The 17,731-nt window shown below is 39.7% G+C and overlaps 2 protein-coding genes across 4 annotated transcripts in view; both read right to left on the bottom strand.

Annotated features, from left to right (window-relative positions):
• foxo3b (forkhead box O3b) overlaps window positions 1-7,006 on the bottom strand; it is a 51,192-nt gene extending 44,186 nt beyond the window's left edge. The window contains exons 1-2 of one of the 2 annotated variants that reach the window (XM_079584610.1): window positions 6,866-7,006; window positions 5,520-6,177 (exon numbers count right to left, since the gene is read on the bottom strand). In XM_079584610.1, coding sequence (XP_079440736.1) covers window positions 5,520-6,035 — 516 coding nt within the window. In that variant the 5' untranslated portion in view covers window positions 6,036-6,177; window positions 6,866-7,006. Of the gene's footprint in view, window positions 1-5,519; window positions 6,178-6,853 lie in introns of both variants that reach the window. The other variant, XM_079584609.1, reaches the window with a different exon arrangement.
• A 2,589-nt stretch (window positions 7,007-9,595) lies between these two features.
• The window catches only part of afg1lb (AFG1 like ATPase b), a 33,073-nt gene continuing 24,937 nt past the window's right edge, over window positions 9,596-17,731 (bottom strand). Inside the window, exons 9-13 of one of the 2 annotated variants that reach the window (XM_079584613.1) lie at window positions 17,286-17,356; window positions 16,951-17,051; window positions 12,427-12,567; window positions 12,125-12,238; window positions 9,596-10,222 (exon numbers count right to left, since the gene is read on the bottom strand). In XM_079584613.1, coding sequence (XP_079440739.1) covers window positions 10,091-10,222; window positions 12,125-12,238; window positions 12,427-12,567; window positions 16,951-17,051; window positions 17,286-17,356 — 559 coding nt within the window. In that variant the 3' untranslated portion in view covers window positions 9,596-10,090. The remainder of the gene's footprint in view (window positions 10,223-12,124; window positions 12,239-12,426; window positions 12,568-16,950; window positions 17,052-17,285; window positions 17,357-17,731) is intronic. The other variant, XM_079584614.1, reaches the window with a different exon arrangement.

Raw genomic sequence — 17,731 nt, forward strand, 5'->3', positions numbered from 1 at the left:
TCAAAGTTCAAAGCAAAGGAAGATATTTGCTTTTAAAGAAAAGGACTACAACAAACGGCTGGTAGGAACTACACGACATTCCTCCCGGGTTAGTGACATCACCAACCCTATAATTTACATAAGCCCCGCCCCCTGAACACGATTTATAGATTATCATGACAGAATATGCTAATCAATGACTAGAGCACATCAGCAACATAAATTCATCAACTAACCAATCAGAAATGTCCCGTTCTTCTACATGTTGTCACTTCTTCTTGAGTCTCTCCATCTTTGTCTGACTTGTTTGAACATAAAATGTCAGTGCATGTGTGTGTGTGTGTGTGTGTGTGTGTGAGGAAATCAAAGCTGCTGAGGACACACAAGCTGTTGAAGCTCCGCCCCCTGTGCCGGGAGCAGCAGCTCATTTGCATTTAAAGGGACAGATACAAAACAGTGCGTTTTTGCAAACCCTCAAAAAGTGACTTTAACATGCTATATAAAAATATTGGGTATTTTGCGCTCAAACTTCACAAACACTCTGGGGACATCAAAGACTTATTTAAATTTTTGTGAAAAGGGCATTTTAACACCCCTTTAAAAAACTGAGTGGGTATATTAAGGGGATTAAGAAGCACAGGGCAGGCTGAACTAGAAATACATGCAAATGTATTTACCGCAGCATATGTGCTTCTAAAACGCCTCAGTAGTAGAGCTACCCCATCAGGAAGTCTGTTTTAATCAAATATTTTCAAATATGAAAATGTCTGCTGGACGAGGGGGGGGAAGTGCTGTATGTGTGAATTAGAGCAAGTGATGTTGGTCTTGGGAAGCACATTGCATACGAGTACAAGGGTTTCCGTCATCATCAGTTTAATACGCACATAACCAGATTTGTCTAACCACACTTACTCAGTGTGCTCAGTTGTTTCTCTAATTGGTTTGTCCAAGAGGTGGCCACACTGACATGGCCCGTTGTTTCACAAAAACAACAACATAAAACTACTTAAGACGACAGTATAGATGCCAACAACTCTAGTTAAAAAAAAAAAATAGTACAATATTTTATTGGTCTTAACTTCTGGAGAGAAATAGCGCAGACACTGGAAAAGGACGAAACTTTGTAGTGTGCATGTGTCAAGGGGATGTGTTCATGCACGCTATTAAATGGTGTATACTAAAGGCTATGCATTCGGCTGCACGCATACGGCAAGCGTTCACATCTAAACTAAGGCTATGTTTACACGGAAACGATCTGAAGAGAAAACACAAAAGTGGCGTTGCGTTATTACTTTTTATTCTGCGTTTAGACGAGCGTTATGGGGGGAAATCTGCGTGCATATGGTGACGCAAAAGTGTGTGAGATTGGATGTAGTGTGCACTCCAGACGGCTAGGTGGCGATGTGGAGCACTGAAAGTGAAAGAGACGCTGACACAGTTTGTCATGTTTAATACGGTAAAGCCGCTGCTTTAACCCTTCGCTGCTCTTCACATGTCACTCAAAAATGACAGATTTGTTTTTTTTGTTTTTTTTGTCAATGAAATTAATGCTATATTTTAGTTTGATAATGTTTTGTTATTTTCCTGTACTGGCGCATGCCTGTGACGTAAACGCGTACGCGACGCCTTCACTGTCTAGCAGACTTTTGCGTTTTTACCCTTTAGACGGGAACGCGACGGTGGAGCGTTTTTAAGATCTCCACTCTGGAGGGCGGTTTCACTTTTGTGCGTTTTTAAGCCCCAAAAACGCCGTCGCCGTGTAAACGAAAGGCACATCCGATAAAATATTTTTACGTTTTCACCCGCGAGCGTTCTCGTGTAAACAGGGCCTAAAGTATACTTTAAGCTTTAGTGTAACCATAGCAAAACATCTATGACCCCAGTGACACTCACTTCAAGATCTCACACACACCTAAACATGCCCAGGCATGTATAAAAGCACCAAACATCAACATTCACATGTGTCAATCGAGACATAAAACAGTGATTGTACGAGTTAACAGTCATAGCAGCTGCAAAATAATCTCCTACACATTTTTAAACCCTCTTTAAAAAAGTCAGCATGAAAAAATTATTTAGTCTGTTTAGACTCCGCCCCCTACAAGCTTGCGTTTCTCTGTCTCAGCGCTCGCTCACATCTCAAAATCCAATCAACAACATATACAAGGAACTAACTAAGTCCCCACCCTACATTCTTTCTTTTTCGATAATCCGTCACACAAGAAAAGATCTGTCATCACTTCTGTTTCATTGCAACTTTAAAGATGCAGATATTATGTACTTTTTGAAATGCAATTTTGCACGCATTATGTGCATATATAATATTAATGTTGTATTTGTGACCCCACTCTCTTGAGAATAAACAGATTACAAGAAACACTTAAAACACAGCGTCCTGGAACTGTGCCAAGTGGAATTCGCCGAATACGGAGGGTGACCGGATCACTTTCATCAGCGTGACTGAAACATTTCAATTGGGCCTAGCGTGGCAGCTCGGCACATTAAGAGTTCCAGGAACAGAAATGCTGCAACACATTATAGTAGCTTGTTCTTTTTAAGTTACATAATCTGATTATATTTCAGATGCGAGATAAACAGCAGGGTTACACAGAGTTCTAACATAGCAAAGAGGATAGACAAGTGTCTGGTGGACTAGATTACAAGTAAGCTGGCAAGTGTGTGTGTGTGTGTGTGTGTGTGATGCTTAAGAGGTTTCACTTAAAAATTAATAAAATGACCTGAATTAATGCTTGAAGAAGTGAATAATTTAAACGCTGGCTTTTTTCAAGAGTGGAGTGCATCATTTTGCATTAGAGGAATGATCTGGCACAGCAGGAGCTCATTGTGAATGAGAACGATTAATCAGTAAAATCTAACCACTTGTACACCTGCAAAAGAAACCCCCAAAAATTAAAAATTAAACGCATTCGAGACTTAATTGTACAACCAGTTCATTAAAACACACACAGCATTCTCCTGTAAGAGTAGAGGAGTGTGCTGTAATGTCATCTATGTTTAACAGTCACTCCCTGCACCGTCACAACAGTTCGTTCAACAGAAACAAAGGAACGCCTTTATGAGATCACATGTCATCCAAACCCGCTCATTAAAACTGAGGACCAATGACCTGGTAGCCGTAGCGATGCAGCTTCTTGTCATTTTTGCACCTGTACTTGATCATTCCAACCTTTGTGTTTGACTAAGACAACTATTTCCATTGCTCTTTCGGTATCTTAATTTAACTTCTGTTTTGTTCTATCCAACAGCTTTTGATTGACAGATCTGAATGTGAACTTGCTATCTTGAATGTGTAAGAAAGGGAGGGGGTTTAATCGGACCAAATGATTGGAAAAGTCCGGCATATGTCACCAGAGAGAAGCCGTTTTACTGGAATATTGAGATATTTTGATATGTCATAAAAAAAAAATAAAAAAAAAAGAAAGATCTGAATGAATCATTTGTGCACATTAAGAAATGTAGGATTACTTAGAAACTAGATGGGGTTAATTTCCATTTTAATGCCAACTTTAGCACATAAATGCAATGCTGATGCTTTAAATGCATCATTTACATAATTTATTGTGTGTTTTATGTAAATGCAAATGTGCATATTGGCTGGCAACTGCATGCGAGTTTATCTGTGGTTGTGTTGAAACCAGCGCCCACACTCAGAGTGATCATCAGATGTGTGCATGGATCATATTCAGAGCTCAAGGAAACAGGAGCAAATTCCTAGTTATGTACTAACTGCTCATCCTAATAGAGAGCGGGGTAGCTGTGTTTCTGTGTGTGCACTCGTGCTAGATTTGGGGTTATAGTATTTGATCATAAAGCATGTTTGACTGACAGATAACATGTTTTGCATAGCCGTTTGAGAAATATGATCATGCACATACACACAGTCCTGAATGTTAGATGAGTTCCACACTGAGCTGGAGTCCGCATAGTTTGCCGTTGCCACAGACCCGGCACGGCAGTAACTCTCCTTCACTATTATAATTCATGGCTATTTACAGCCAATGGGACAGGCACGCTATGCCTCCTGCTGCAGACTCAGCCCTTGACCTTACACCCACAACCCCACACTAAACCCCCTCCCCCAACCCAACACACCCCAGTCTGCGAGTGAAAGGCCCATATGTCTTACGCTGGCTATGGCCCATGACCATGACATTCCCTTTGAAGGCAGTCCTGACGGCTAAGGAGAAACTCGCGAGTTGTTATGCAATTCCTAATGCCATTCAACACCTACATAAACCGTCTGGGCAGCTTCTAGCGCGGGTACATTTACCATGCCAAGTTTTACATAAGCCGTGCTGCGTGTATATGAACATAACTGCATTTGGATACATTTATAAATAAGACTTATTTGGGGGTTTTACCATCTTTAACTAAGTCCATCTGATAGTGTTGTCATAATGTTTCCATACTGATCACGCCTTATAAGCAATTCATCTTTTATACTGGCATCCAAATAGTTTGTTTACAGGTGACGTCACTTGAGCTTGCTCACTGTTGAGTCACGCGCACGCGAACCTTCGAAGTCTTTCCAGTTTTTTGTGCGTGAGTAAGTGTGCCAGAACATGTGTTTCTGGTTGTGATGCATTACGAGGACGCAGCACGAAATAAACAAGGACACCTCGTGACACACACTCTCTAGCGGACTGATTCTCAACCTTGATCTTTAAAGGCGAGTTCACACTACAGGATTATAACCGTCGGGCGTAACTGTGCGGTTCACACTACAGGATTATAACCGTCGGGCGTAACTGTGCGGTTCACACTACATGACTCGCTCTCTGTGAAATCAGGAGTGTTCAAGTTGTTGAGCTGTTCACACACACGACACAACGTGATCGATCCGCAACAGGAGGTCACGCACTACACGAGTTGACAACAACTCTGTCATCCAACGATTCTATCTTGTCTACAAACCACGTTTTGTCACGAAAAATCACGCGATAAAACGAACCGGAAATGACGCAATACAGCGAGCGCGCCACTACCCAGCGAAGAAGAACACAAGTACACAACACGCGAGTCTTTGTTTGAATATGGACGTCAAACAGAAATTAGTGCTGCAAAGTGTTTGCGCGATGATTTGCTCTGAGAAAAAAAAGCGTATTTTCACGGTGACGTCAACCCATGCCTTGCTCTGATTGGCTGTAGCTCATGACATCACATGTGGTTGAGTCGTGCGACAGCTCCTAGCATGCTAGATATTCTTCTGGGCTCGGCGAGGCGTCTGCGAGCGTCTTTGATGCGCTGTTGGCTCTTTCATACGAACAGATTGGCGAGCGTTCATCGGCCGCTAATCCCCCGCGATAACAACCCGACCTGTCGGCGAGCTCAACGATTTGCAAATCGGGCGTAAAATCCTGTAGTGTGAACTTGGCATTAGGGGCACACACCAATAGTACACATTTTGCATCTCTGCTGAATCAGATACACCTGATTAAACTCATCAGCTCATTAGCAGAGGCAACCAAAGTGTGTATTTATGGGGGTGCTCGGGAACGTGCTCGAAGCGGATCGCTTACCTTCCAACCAGCCGAGCTGTTGCTGTCGCCTTTGTCTTTAAAGTACGGCACACTTCTGACCATCCAGTCGTAGATCTGGGACAGTGTCAGTCTCTTGTCTGGGGTGCTCTCTATGGCTTTCGTGATGAGGTCTGCGTAGGACAGGTTGCCCCACGCGTTCCTCCGTGAAGATGACTTCCGGGGAGTTTGCGGTTGGCTACCGTGACCGCCCCGACTCGCTGCGGTCGCAGACTGAGAGGAGAGCGGGGAGTCCGTGTTCCCGCTAATGGGATGCAGTTCATCTGCCTGGCTTGGGCTGCCGTTGTCCTCTCCTTCACCCATGCCGTTGATTGCCATTGCGCTGTCATCCTCATCATCTTCTTCCTCTGGGATTATGTCAGTGTCATTGGACGCAGGCTTTGCCGAACTGGACTCCGGCAGCGGCCAAGTGCATGATCTCGGCCTTTTCTGTGGCTCAAAATCTGGATCGATGGCAACATCCAGCGAGGTCAGCGGTTCAAGGGTCGTCTCTGCCATTGCCTCCACCAGTCACTCCTCTGTACGGTCTCGAAGTTAGAAGCGGTCACAGTCGCATTCCATGAATGCACCTCTATTCTAAATGTTGCTTAATGCCTCTTGAGCGACCAGTGCAAACCTTAATGATGATTAGCACTCCTCCCTGTTTCAGAAACACAAAAATACAATATAAAGCCACGTGACACACCTTATACCCATAAATACAATTGTGCATAGAACGATAATTACTGTCATTAAATGTATAATTAAATGTTCACGCTTTAATGTGTCAGATTATACAGTCACGTGAACGTATAGTATTCGCAAATTGCTCCGGTTTCACTTCGCTTGATGGCACATATTTCACTTCATAATGACACACATAACGCACATGAAAACATTATCCGTATTCCAACAGAGAAACCCGCACGAATGATATATTTAAACCACTGATATTCCGAAAGTAAAACACATATGTCCTAAATGCTTTACTTTCACAATAACAGTGGTTTCAATGTATCATTCGTGCAGTCATTATTGCGTAACAATAGGCTAAATAATATTATCCGATTTATTATTAATGACAGATATGTGGGTTAAAACAGCAGCGTGAATGAAAAGTGGACAAAGAACCGATAAGAATAACATCAAAATGTTAATTTCATTGTGCAATATTTTCACAGGTGTACGAGCATTGCACACTGCGAACGTTAATCGGCACTGTCAGCCAAAATGTCAGTGAGTCCTACTATTGTAGCTCATGTAAACAAAACAACAAATCCAGTCTCTCTCTGTATATATCCATGCATGAGTGTGTATTATAATATTATTTGCAATACCTCAACACGCACCATTCAGCTAGAGCCGTCTCTCCTCTGTGTCGCACTCCGGTCACTGGTGCACTGATGTAACTCAACTATCTCTCTCCAGCGCACCTCGCCAGTATCCACGGACAAAGCGCAACAACGTCACTGCGCGCAACCATCACGGGCATAAGTCACAGCAGTGACAAAAGACCTGAGCTGTCCCATCCAGCGGGCTACCATCTAAACACCGCTGTGTCAAGACACTACAGTAACTAAGCGTGCTCGAAGACCGCAGTGGTGTTTTTGTGCTGTTTGACACCCGATGTCACTTCGCATCCAGAGACGTGCCTGTTGGAGAGCGCGCGCGCGCGTCACAGTGCAGAAAATTCCCGTCTAAAGAAAGTCCCTTCTCTTTCTGCACCCTTCTGTCTATCTGAAGCCACAGGAGGACTGTCTGCTCGAATCGTCTGTCAGCACTCAGGCGAGCTCAACTTAGGACTGAGTGAGTAGAGGAGGGGAGAGAACAGAGAGGAGACGCGGACAGGACCTGCCCCCTGATCGCGCGCATGCGGTCGCCTCTTAAAGGGCCACAGCCGCCGACAGCCGACGGGACATGTTCAAACAAGCCACTCCACGCTGTGAGAGCACATATCACTTCATGCGATTTCCAAATATAGATTCAGTTGCTAGAATTTGTGGTTCAGACATGCAAACAACATGATCTGGGCATGTTATCAGAAATGTTCTAGAGGTTATAGATTAGAACATTTTTATGTAACAGTAGCCAGCATTTTAACACAGGCTATAGGAGTTGCAAGTTTGATTATAATGAAATGCCTGGGAAAGTAATATCTTAAATTAATTGTTTTCCCAAAATGTAATTTTTCCACCGTTCCAATTTTCTTGCGTAAATCTGCCCTGTACAATAAAAGTCAGCCTGACATGAAAATTCATCTGCTTTGTGAATGCAAGTCGTAGATCTTATTGTGACATTTTTTATTGACCTCATGTGTCATAACTTGATTTTCAAAAACACACTTCCTTATATCATTTAATGTGCTTTTTTCTTTTTCAAAAATCTGCTACACTCAGATGTACATCACAATATGGAATAAAAGTCACTAAAGTAATAGAACCATAAAAGTAGTCCATATGACTGGTAAACAAGTTTTTTGAAGGCATAAAAGCATTTAAACATGTTGAAATCAGTCATATTATATACTCTCTAAAAAATGCTGTTGTTTTAACCCAATTTTGGGTCAAATATGGACAAACCCAGCCATTGGGCTAAATTTTTAAATAGCATTTTTTATCCAACGTTTGGGTTTGTCCATATTTGACCCAGAATTGGGTTAAAACAACCCAGCATTTTTTAGTGTATAGGCAAGAGCCAATCAATGACTTCAAAATGCCACATGCAAACGCAACCACAAATAACATTTCAAAGTAGATATTTTCAGAAGACTTGGACTAGTGTATGAGTTGCAGACCACTATTATGATACTTTTTTTTGTCTTGGAGCTTGACATTTAAAATCACTATCCATTTTCATTGCATGTAAAAAAATAAAAAATAATCTGCCTAAAATTAATGAAAGATATGAAATCACCAGAAGATTTGCTACTGAATAATAAAGAAAGGTTTGACTGACGAATGTCCAGGCATGTCTTCTTCCCCTGCCGCTGGCCCTTTAATCCCCGCGCCACGACACGCCCCCTGCTGCCAGCCTCGCTTTATTCAAACACATGACGTAATTCATAATCAAGAAATGTTATACCCGTGTGCTGTCCTGCGTGGCGCTGCTCTGGTCTGGTACAGTGACGTCTTACCAAAACACGAGCACGTCTTTGTTCCTGCAGGGATGCGTATTTTCTCGGTGCAGTGATGTCGACGCAGATGTTTGTGCAGAAATGCGCGCATAATCAAATTAATCGAGATTAGATTAAAAATAACAACGACATTTATGCAGGGTCAGAAATAACTCAGATTAGCCTGCATAATCGCACATTAATGTTGGATAATATATTGGTGCCATTCTGTGATGCTTTTGCATGGACAACAAGTGGCACTAAATGCTGTTGCGTATTCAGTCACTAATCGTTTGTTCAAAGACTCATTTATTAATTCCTTATATTTTTAAAGGAATTAAATCCCCCATCTCATTCTCCTTTGTTCCTTATCCTGCATAAATGGAAAAGTCTGCCGGTGAACATTACCATTGTGTTGACACCAGCTTGTGTATCTTAAATCTTAAATAATTACGCAGCACCTAATACACAATGCTTCTAATAATGTAACTGTAGAGTACACTTATTGCCATGAGGATGGTGATTGTAGATATGAAATGTGTGTGTTCAAGGTCTCCTGTGATACATAAATGTATAATTCAATCATAAGCCCTTATGTTTGTTGAGTCTTGCTGAGCATATGGATATAGATCTTGTGTTCTGGAGAGGGTCATGGCAACACTAGTTCCCTCAGATAGAGAACTGCAGTATGCTGTACTAATGTCCTTTAAAACAATAACACCGAGCACGTGGGGTGTGTACAGGCGAACAGGGAACATGACTGTCTTCTACTGCCGCCTTCAGACCAAACATTGAAATGACAGGAAAGAGACTTTTTAAAATGTACGTTTTTCTTTTTTCTTTTTTTGAGTTTCTGGTCCCAAGTGGAGAGAGGAAGAAAAAACTCTGGCAGTGAACATTTGAACTTTTTGTCTTTGAACATTAATTTTGCCAGTTTATCATTTAACATAATTAAGACAGACAATGCTTAACGTTTTATTGTAACCATTTTAATAAGTATGGAAGCCCACTTCTGCCACATCAGAAAAATATCATGCTTTAGTAAATCATAATTATAATGACATAAACTGACTGATGTCATAACTTCTCATAATTTCAACTTTATCTATTTTTTAAAAAAAGTCAGAATTGTGAGAGTCATAATTATGACAAACATATCATAATTTCAACTTTTTATCTCATAATTCATTTTGTTTGTTATAACTACATAAAGCATTCACATATATTTGCTATTCCCATTTTGAACGATATGACTGTATTTCCAAATACATAATAAATACTGCCGAACACATCCTCCACTAGAGGGAGCTAGACATCTACTCATTTGGCAGCATGTGCATTTACTTTTGCATATTAATGCTGTGAGTATATGGATGATTTCAGATTTTAGTAATAAGGCTGACGGTCTGTTTATGGTGTTGGAAATGTGCCTCCCCAAATGTTTGAGGAGGTCACATGGGCTCTACTGAGAGGTAGTCCGATCCGCACTGGTCCAGTAGTGCTCCGTCTGCATCTCTGTGAGGCGAGACACTGTCCTCCGGAAGGCGAAGATCTCTTCATCCGCTGTGAAGAGTGTCAAGCGCTCACTGGCCTCCTGAACAAAATACATATAGGCAGTAGAGCAATTACAAATGCCATTCTACAGATATTAGCAAAAATAAATCAAGATTTCTCAACTTTAAGGGGTCATATCCATACATTACCATGCATATTTCTATGGAACATGTCTGTTGCCTGCAGAGTGATTATAAAGTTGACTGCCCAGAAATGGAGAGGTTATAGAGAGATGACATTTAAAACCTGGAAACGAGTTAGCGTTCTAGCGCTGGCAGTTCCATCAGGAATATCATCAGATATTTAATCAGTAACATCAGGAAATATCCTCTTGTAAATGGGACACCAGAGGTTATCGGGGACATTAAACGTCATAAACTCATCTACTCTCGATCACTTTCAAAGCCTTCTTGTGTTTATAATCACACACTTGCTAACTATTCGAACTTTCAGGGAAAATGTTTTTAAGCAAAGACTGAGAGTTGTCGGAAGCTCAGTGACGGTGAAGATGCGACTGTGCTGTAGTTTGTTTACAGCTTTAGACTTCTGCCATATCTACGCTTCACAACTCATTAAAATGTGTTCATGTGTTCATTTGTGAAGATTATCACGATGAACAAAACCTGGAAGAATCACAGGAGACACACAGTTTTGTTAGTCACAGAACTTATTTTCTGCAATTATTCAATGAAAAAAATCTAACTGTCTAACTGAGCTGGCCTACACACAAGTCCAATACACAAGTATCCTCGACACTGTTTTCTCCGTTTCTCAGCCCTATTTGCTACTTACTTTGTCCTAATTATATGCTTTGATAAATAGTACAATATGCTTCTCTTTGATTCATGTCAACTGTTTGTCTGTTATAAGCAGATGGCCTTTGTATCGGTTTGCTTGCTGCTTATTTGTTATTTGTATTGCATTGTGAAGCGACCTTGGGTTCTTGAACGGCGCTATAGAAAATAAACATATTATTATTACTACAAGTCATCCCTGCACCGCTCTATGAGAAGGAAGTCTAAACGCAGAGGAGTTTCTTAAAGGAACAAGAGATCAAAAATGGCCTGTGCAGAGAGGTTGGGAAATGTTTGGCATAAAACTGTTTCTAACATTACAATTCGACTTCAGGAAATGAATAAAACGATAGAAATGTATGATATATGACCCCTTTCATCAGTGATAACTCCTCTTCGTGACCTATTAAAAATAGTTGCCAGGTAATTGAAACCAAAGCTGGAATAAAATACAATATAAATATTACATAACTTCTAAATGTTAAAACGGAAATTAGAAATGTTGCATTGGCAACTAACTGAAAATTGAAGTACTAAAATTTACACAAAATGAATGAAAGCTATATAGAATAGCTTAAGGATAGATATAAAAAGCTAAGGAATAAATACTGAAATAGAATATAAACCACAAATGACATTTCAGAGTAAGTAATTTCAAAATTGATATTTTCAGAAGACTTGGAATAGAAATAGAATAGAAATTATAAATAAAAAATAATAACACTCATGGCCTGGTATAAGAGATTTCTGATGCTACATTAATGTATGCTGACAGTATGAGTTTATGATATAGTTTCAGATAGGGCGGTAAACGATTAATCGCATCCAAAATAAAAGTTTGTGTTTACATAATAAATGTGTGTGTATTGTGTATAATTATTTTATATATATATACACACACATGCTTGTAAACATTTAAGAAATATTTGCATGTATATACTGTATATAGATTTATATATCATTTATATTATATATAAATATAAATTTAAAAAAAAATCTTAAATCTGTACATGCATGTGTGTGTATTTATATATATATATAAAAAACACATTTATTATGTAAACACAAACTTTTATTTTGGATGCGATTAATCGTTCCCAGCCCTAGTTCAGAAGTGTAATGTGATGTTTTGAGGGTGTCGTCAGTACATCGGTCAGGCCGAGCTCGTCCAGCATCAGGCGGTCCCTGGCCTCCTCTCCGGTCATCGGCCCCGGGTCCAGCAGACGGTCTAGCGGTGCGGCGGCCAGCATCACCACTCTAACCTGAGCGTTTCAGGCACAGAGACTCAGACGTTGTACATGTGTTGCTGCTAACAGACTGAGGACTACACGGCAGATTATGATTAAATCCACAAAGGTATGAAACTAATGTATTTGATGAATATCAAGTGTTTGTTATTCTGAAGATGTTAAAGGCCTACGTGAGCTTTCAGGAAGTCTTGTGACGTTACCTTTTGGTCGTAAAAGTTGTCAATGAGTGTGGTCAGGCGTCTAGCTTGGTCCTTCATCCCAACCCCGAGGTGAGGAACATCCCGGATGATGACCGTGTCAAACTGCCGTGAGATTTCTAGATAATCCCCCGCACCCAGCGGCTGTACAGGACAAATAAACACACATTAAATATGGAGAGATTAGCTAACATTAATGATTAAACATTCACTTTCTATTATAGTTGGTATTCTAAAAACTCACATTCTGTTTTACTCGTTTCAACCCATATCATGATTTCAATTTCAAATCACATATAGCTATAATATGCCTTCAGAATAATACTTTAATAATGAATAATGAAAAGTTGTATGAACAATATTTAATTGTTTTTGTGCTTTCACATAATTAAATGAAGAAAAGGTCACGACATTATTCAAAAGAGAAGGTCATACGGATATGGACGACATGAGAATGAGTAAATGAAGACATAACCTCCATTTTTGGGTTAAGTATTAACTTTGTATGTACAGTATATACAGTATCACTCAGGGTCAGAAATTAATACTTTTAATCATGAAGGATGCATTCAATTGTGACAATGACTTTCAGATCGTTACAAAACATTATATTTCAAATAAATACTGTTCTTGTGAACTTTCTATTCATCAAAGGGTCCAGAATTTTTTTAAATTATGATTTCTACAAAAGTATTAAGCAGCACGACTGTTTTCTTGTTTCTTGAGCATCAAATTATCATATTATACTGATTTCTGAAGAATCATGTGACAATGAAGATTGGAGTAATGATGCTGAAAATGTTTCTGTCATCACAGGAATATAATACATAAAAAATATATATTTTCCACAATATTACTGGTTTTTACTATTTTTTAGATCAAATAAATGCAGCCTTGTTGAGCATAAGAGATTTCATTCAAAAATCTTAATGAGCCCAAACTTCTGAACACTAGTGTATATAGTTGTAAGTATAGTATAATACACACAGCATCAGGCGTCTCTCCAGCGCGACACTGAATGAGAAGGAAACTTCACTGATGTTGTCTCTGAAACCTTGGCACATCCATCTCTCTCATCTCATGTGCTTATTCCTCTTGAATGTCTGTCTCTCATCTTCTATCTCACACTATACGCTGCATCTTCTCTGGGCAACATGCTCTCGTGGCAACTCAGCGGAAAGCACATTAACACATGCTGACATCGTCCCTACTGCATTAGCCTGACTATGAAGAAGTTGAGGACTCTTCAGGCAAATCCACACATGTACATGCGCACGCACACACACACACACACACACTCAGGACACTGAAGTGAACAGCGCTCTCAAAAGCACTGAAGGACACAGAGACAGTGCCTCGGCTCCATTAGAGAGCAGCATACTCATCCTTTCTTTCCTTCACAAACAAAAAGGGAGCTTCAAACTGGTAAACCAAGTCCAAGGTTACATACATAAACAAGCACACACACACACACACATACACACACACACACACACACACACACACACACACACACACACACACACACACACACACTCGTACATCTATCTTTATGAGGACATTCATTGGCACAATGCAATCTCTAGCAGTTTACTCTAACCTTACCCAGCACAACTGAGTGCCTAACCCGAACCCTGACCCTAACCCGACCCTTAACCTCATTATAACCTTATCCCTAAAACCAAGTCTTGACCCTCAAACAGGGCTTTAAAGCGGTCTCAGAAACTGAGGACCGGCCAAAATGTCCTCACTTTACTCTCTCTGTCCTCACTCCAATCTCTGTCCTCACTCCAATGCTCTAAAACTCAAACTGGTCCTCACAAAGACAGTTGTACAAGTACACACACACACACACACGGCTGCAAAGATAAATTTAGTTATGGGTGGATGGGTCAAGGCATGGGCGATTACATACACTGCTTCTAAAAATCGAATAATTCCCTACTATATAGCATGTGAAAAACTGTGGTAAATAAATTCTGATTCTGAAGTGCACATATCCCCCAACCGATGGGATTTATGAATGGAAGTGAAGCGGCGCAACAGACGCTGGTAGGTCACGTGACCGCAACAACATGGCATTAAGAACGTCCAAATTCATACTTCCCATATTCATATTATATAGTAGGGCTGGGTATCGATTCAGATGTTCCAATTCGATTCGATTTCGATTCCCGATTCGACTCAATTAATATAGATTTAATACAAATCCAATATTTATTTTAAAAAAACGGTGAGCATAAGTTTACAAGTGGTTAATTAATAAAAAGAAATAGAGCCACAAACCTGTATATTAAACTCTTTTTATTTTAGGTACACTTGCGTACATTAAAACCCAACTTCAAATGCATACAGTGAATAGACAGGATTTTGATGCAAGATGAAAAATGTATGCTTATCTTATGTTTAAGATTAAACTAACATAAAACCTCACAGCATTATCTGTAGCATGGAGGCTGCAAGCCTATGAACAGTGGAGGAAAACTAATACTGGCTTTTGGGTGATAGGTTAATAAATATGGGGAAAAAATCGATTTTTGGCCTTTGAAAATTGATTTTGAATCGACCACATTTTAAAAATCGATTCATCGAAAAATCTATTTTTTTGCCCAGTCCTACTATATAGAGCATATTTTTGACGATCGCAAAATAAATTCAAAAGTTGTACCTGCACGATTTTGGACGCAGCGATAGTATCAGGAGAGTGATGATGATGGATGTGGTGGTAGTAGATAATACAAATATGAAAAACAAAGTGGAAAAAAAGCATAAAAAAATAAATAAAGTTAGGTAAGAGGGTAAAAAGAAAGATTTGACATCCTTCACATTCAATAATAATCTCCTGTGTTGACATGCATGTGTCACTCCACTGCTGTTTAAAAGTTTGGGGTCTGAATATTGTAATTCAGAAAGGATGCGTTCAATTCAAAGGCAATATTTGAAATAAAGTCCTTTAGGTAAGGTAAAGCGGTGGTTTAAAATAAACCAGAAATGCACGCATATTTAAATGTAATTTTAGTATGTAAAAGTGTAATGTAACAATTTTTTTTAACATTTTTTATTTTATATTTTGTCTAGAAAAGCCTTTTACATATTTTCCAGCTTTGACTGGGATCATGTTTTTTTGTACTGTCCCTATACAAATAAACTTATAAATAAAAATAAATTGATCATGAAGTAGAGTGAAGATATTTGTATAGTTATAAAAAAATCCTGAAAAAAATTCAGGATTCCCAATTTAACCCACACCTTCCTTTATCCACATCCAACACTTTTGTCAAATATTCCCAGAAACCTGGGGCCTCATTTATAACCGTTGCGTACGCACAGAACCGGCCCAGAGAGAGGCGTACGCCACTTCCGACGCATAAGTTGTGATTTATAAAAACAAACTTGACGGGGAAATGTGCGCACCTGCACGCAAACTCTGACCCATGCGTACGAACGTTTTGGAGACGGAGCAGTTTGGCGACGCCGATGGTGAGCTGGAGTTAAATTACTTTTTGGTCACTTTTAGACAGAAAATCTAAATAAAAGTATACATATACAGAAAGATAATACAAATATAATTTCACTCACCAAGCCTATCACTTGAAGCAAATATCCACACCCTAAATGTTCGCGCCAGCGAGCGCGTTGGGCCGTTAGTGAAACTGACGCATATCTAAAACTGTAAATCTTCATTATGAGTCCTAATCATAAATAGGCTACAGTGCATGTGCACATAACAGTTTAAATAAAACAATGATTTAAACTGTTTTATTTCTGATATAAACATTTAGATTAAATAGGCCATTCTCATTAATGGAGTTAAACACTTAAACTACATGACATTTACTGAAAAGTTTAAATATATATATATATATATATATATATATATATATATATATTTAATAAATAGACTATAAATATTTGTTGTGGATGCAATGCTTTTGAACTTTTAACTACAGAGATTGCTTATCATGATAATAGCAGATTGTGCAAATATAATGCACAACAAGGTCGATCTGTTTCCATTATATAAATCATTTAAAAAGACTATTTGGTCAGTGGAAAAGATTGAGAAAAACTTTCTCTGAAATGTATTTTACACTATTTGATTTATTTATTCAAAAACAAGGCAAGGATCGGCTACTAAATGATTTTTATTAATGTAATGTGACAGCACATCCGTATTTCATATTTTCCTAATGTCTTGTACCGTTAAACATGTTATCACGTGGTGGACGAATAATCATATGCAAATGATATGCAGATGAGGATAGTCAAACTAGGCGCTGTAAGCTCATATATGGTTATTTCGGGGAGGAGACGCATGTGCGCACAATCTTCCGCTGAGTGGGATTTATAAAGTGAGTTCTGCGCAGGTTCTGGCGTACGCACGCTTTTATAAGTCTGAATATTTTTTTGCGCTCGCCATTTTTGGCTTTCGGGCGCACGTACACTTTTAGCGCGGATCCTACGCACAGTTTTATAAATGAGGCCCCAGATCTGAAATCAGGATTGTACGCCTATTTGTAGACTCACTCGCTCACACAGCTCTTGAAAGGTGCAGTCTGCGATGGTCCCACAGGTCCGGCTCAGGGTCACTTCTCTTCCCTGCACGCTCAGCACCCGTGGTCGGGTCACTATCAACGGGTAGAGGCAGACATACAGTTATTAGACTGAATGCATTGGAAAGATCGAACAATTTAATTTAGCACTGAAACGTTAATCTACACATCAAAGCAGTCAACATAAATCCAACCAACTATAAGATCTAAGTCAACTACAAGATAAAGCCTCATAAAACACCAGGTCAAGGAAACCTCCACACTTAACCTCTAAACCCCGTCCATGCAAAGGCTAATGAAGCTGCTTGCCATCGTTTTGTGCGTCCGCCAGTTCCTCGAACAGCGCATCGACAGCATTCTCTGCGTCGGGCTCACTTGATCTATGGAAAGCGAGTGAATGAGAGAGATAATTGAATATGAAATTAACCAGGTTTGAAGTGGTCACATCAAACGGTGTGTGCTGAAGGCCTGTGTCTGGGTGTTCAGTGTGTCCTGGAACCGGATGCTGGATTCAAAACGCAAACATTGAGAGAGTGTGAATAAGAGGGAGTCAACAAACACATGCATATTAAACATCCTCTGAACGCGCAGCTGTTGAGATAAAGGCTTTATAATAAGTCAGAAAGAGACGGCGTGTATATTTATATTAATGACATGACATTCTGTTTTCTCTTCTCAGACCCAGTCGTCGAGACCAGGGCCAATCGTAACATTTTTACATTTATTTCATAAGAAAATGGTACAATAACTTGTAG

The sequence above is a fragment of the Phoxinus phoxinus genome (genome assembly GCF_949152265.1).
Source record: "Phoxinus phoxinus genome assembly, chromosome: 16".
Taxonomy (NCBI): Eukaryota; Metazoa; Chordata; class Actinopteri; order Cypriniformes; family Leuciscidae; genus Phoxinus; species Phoxinus phoxinus.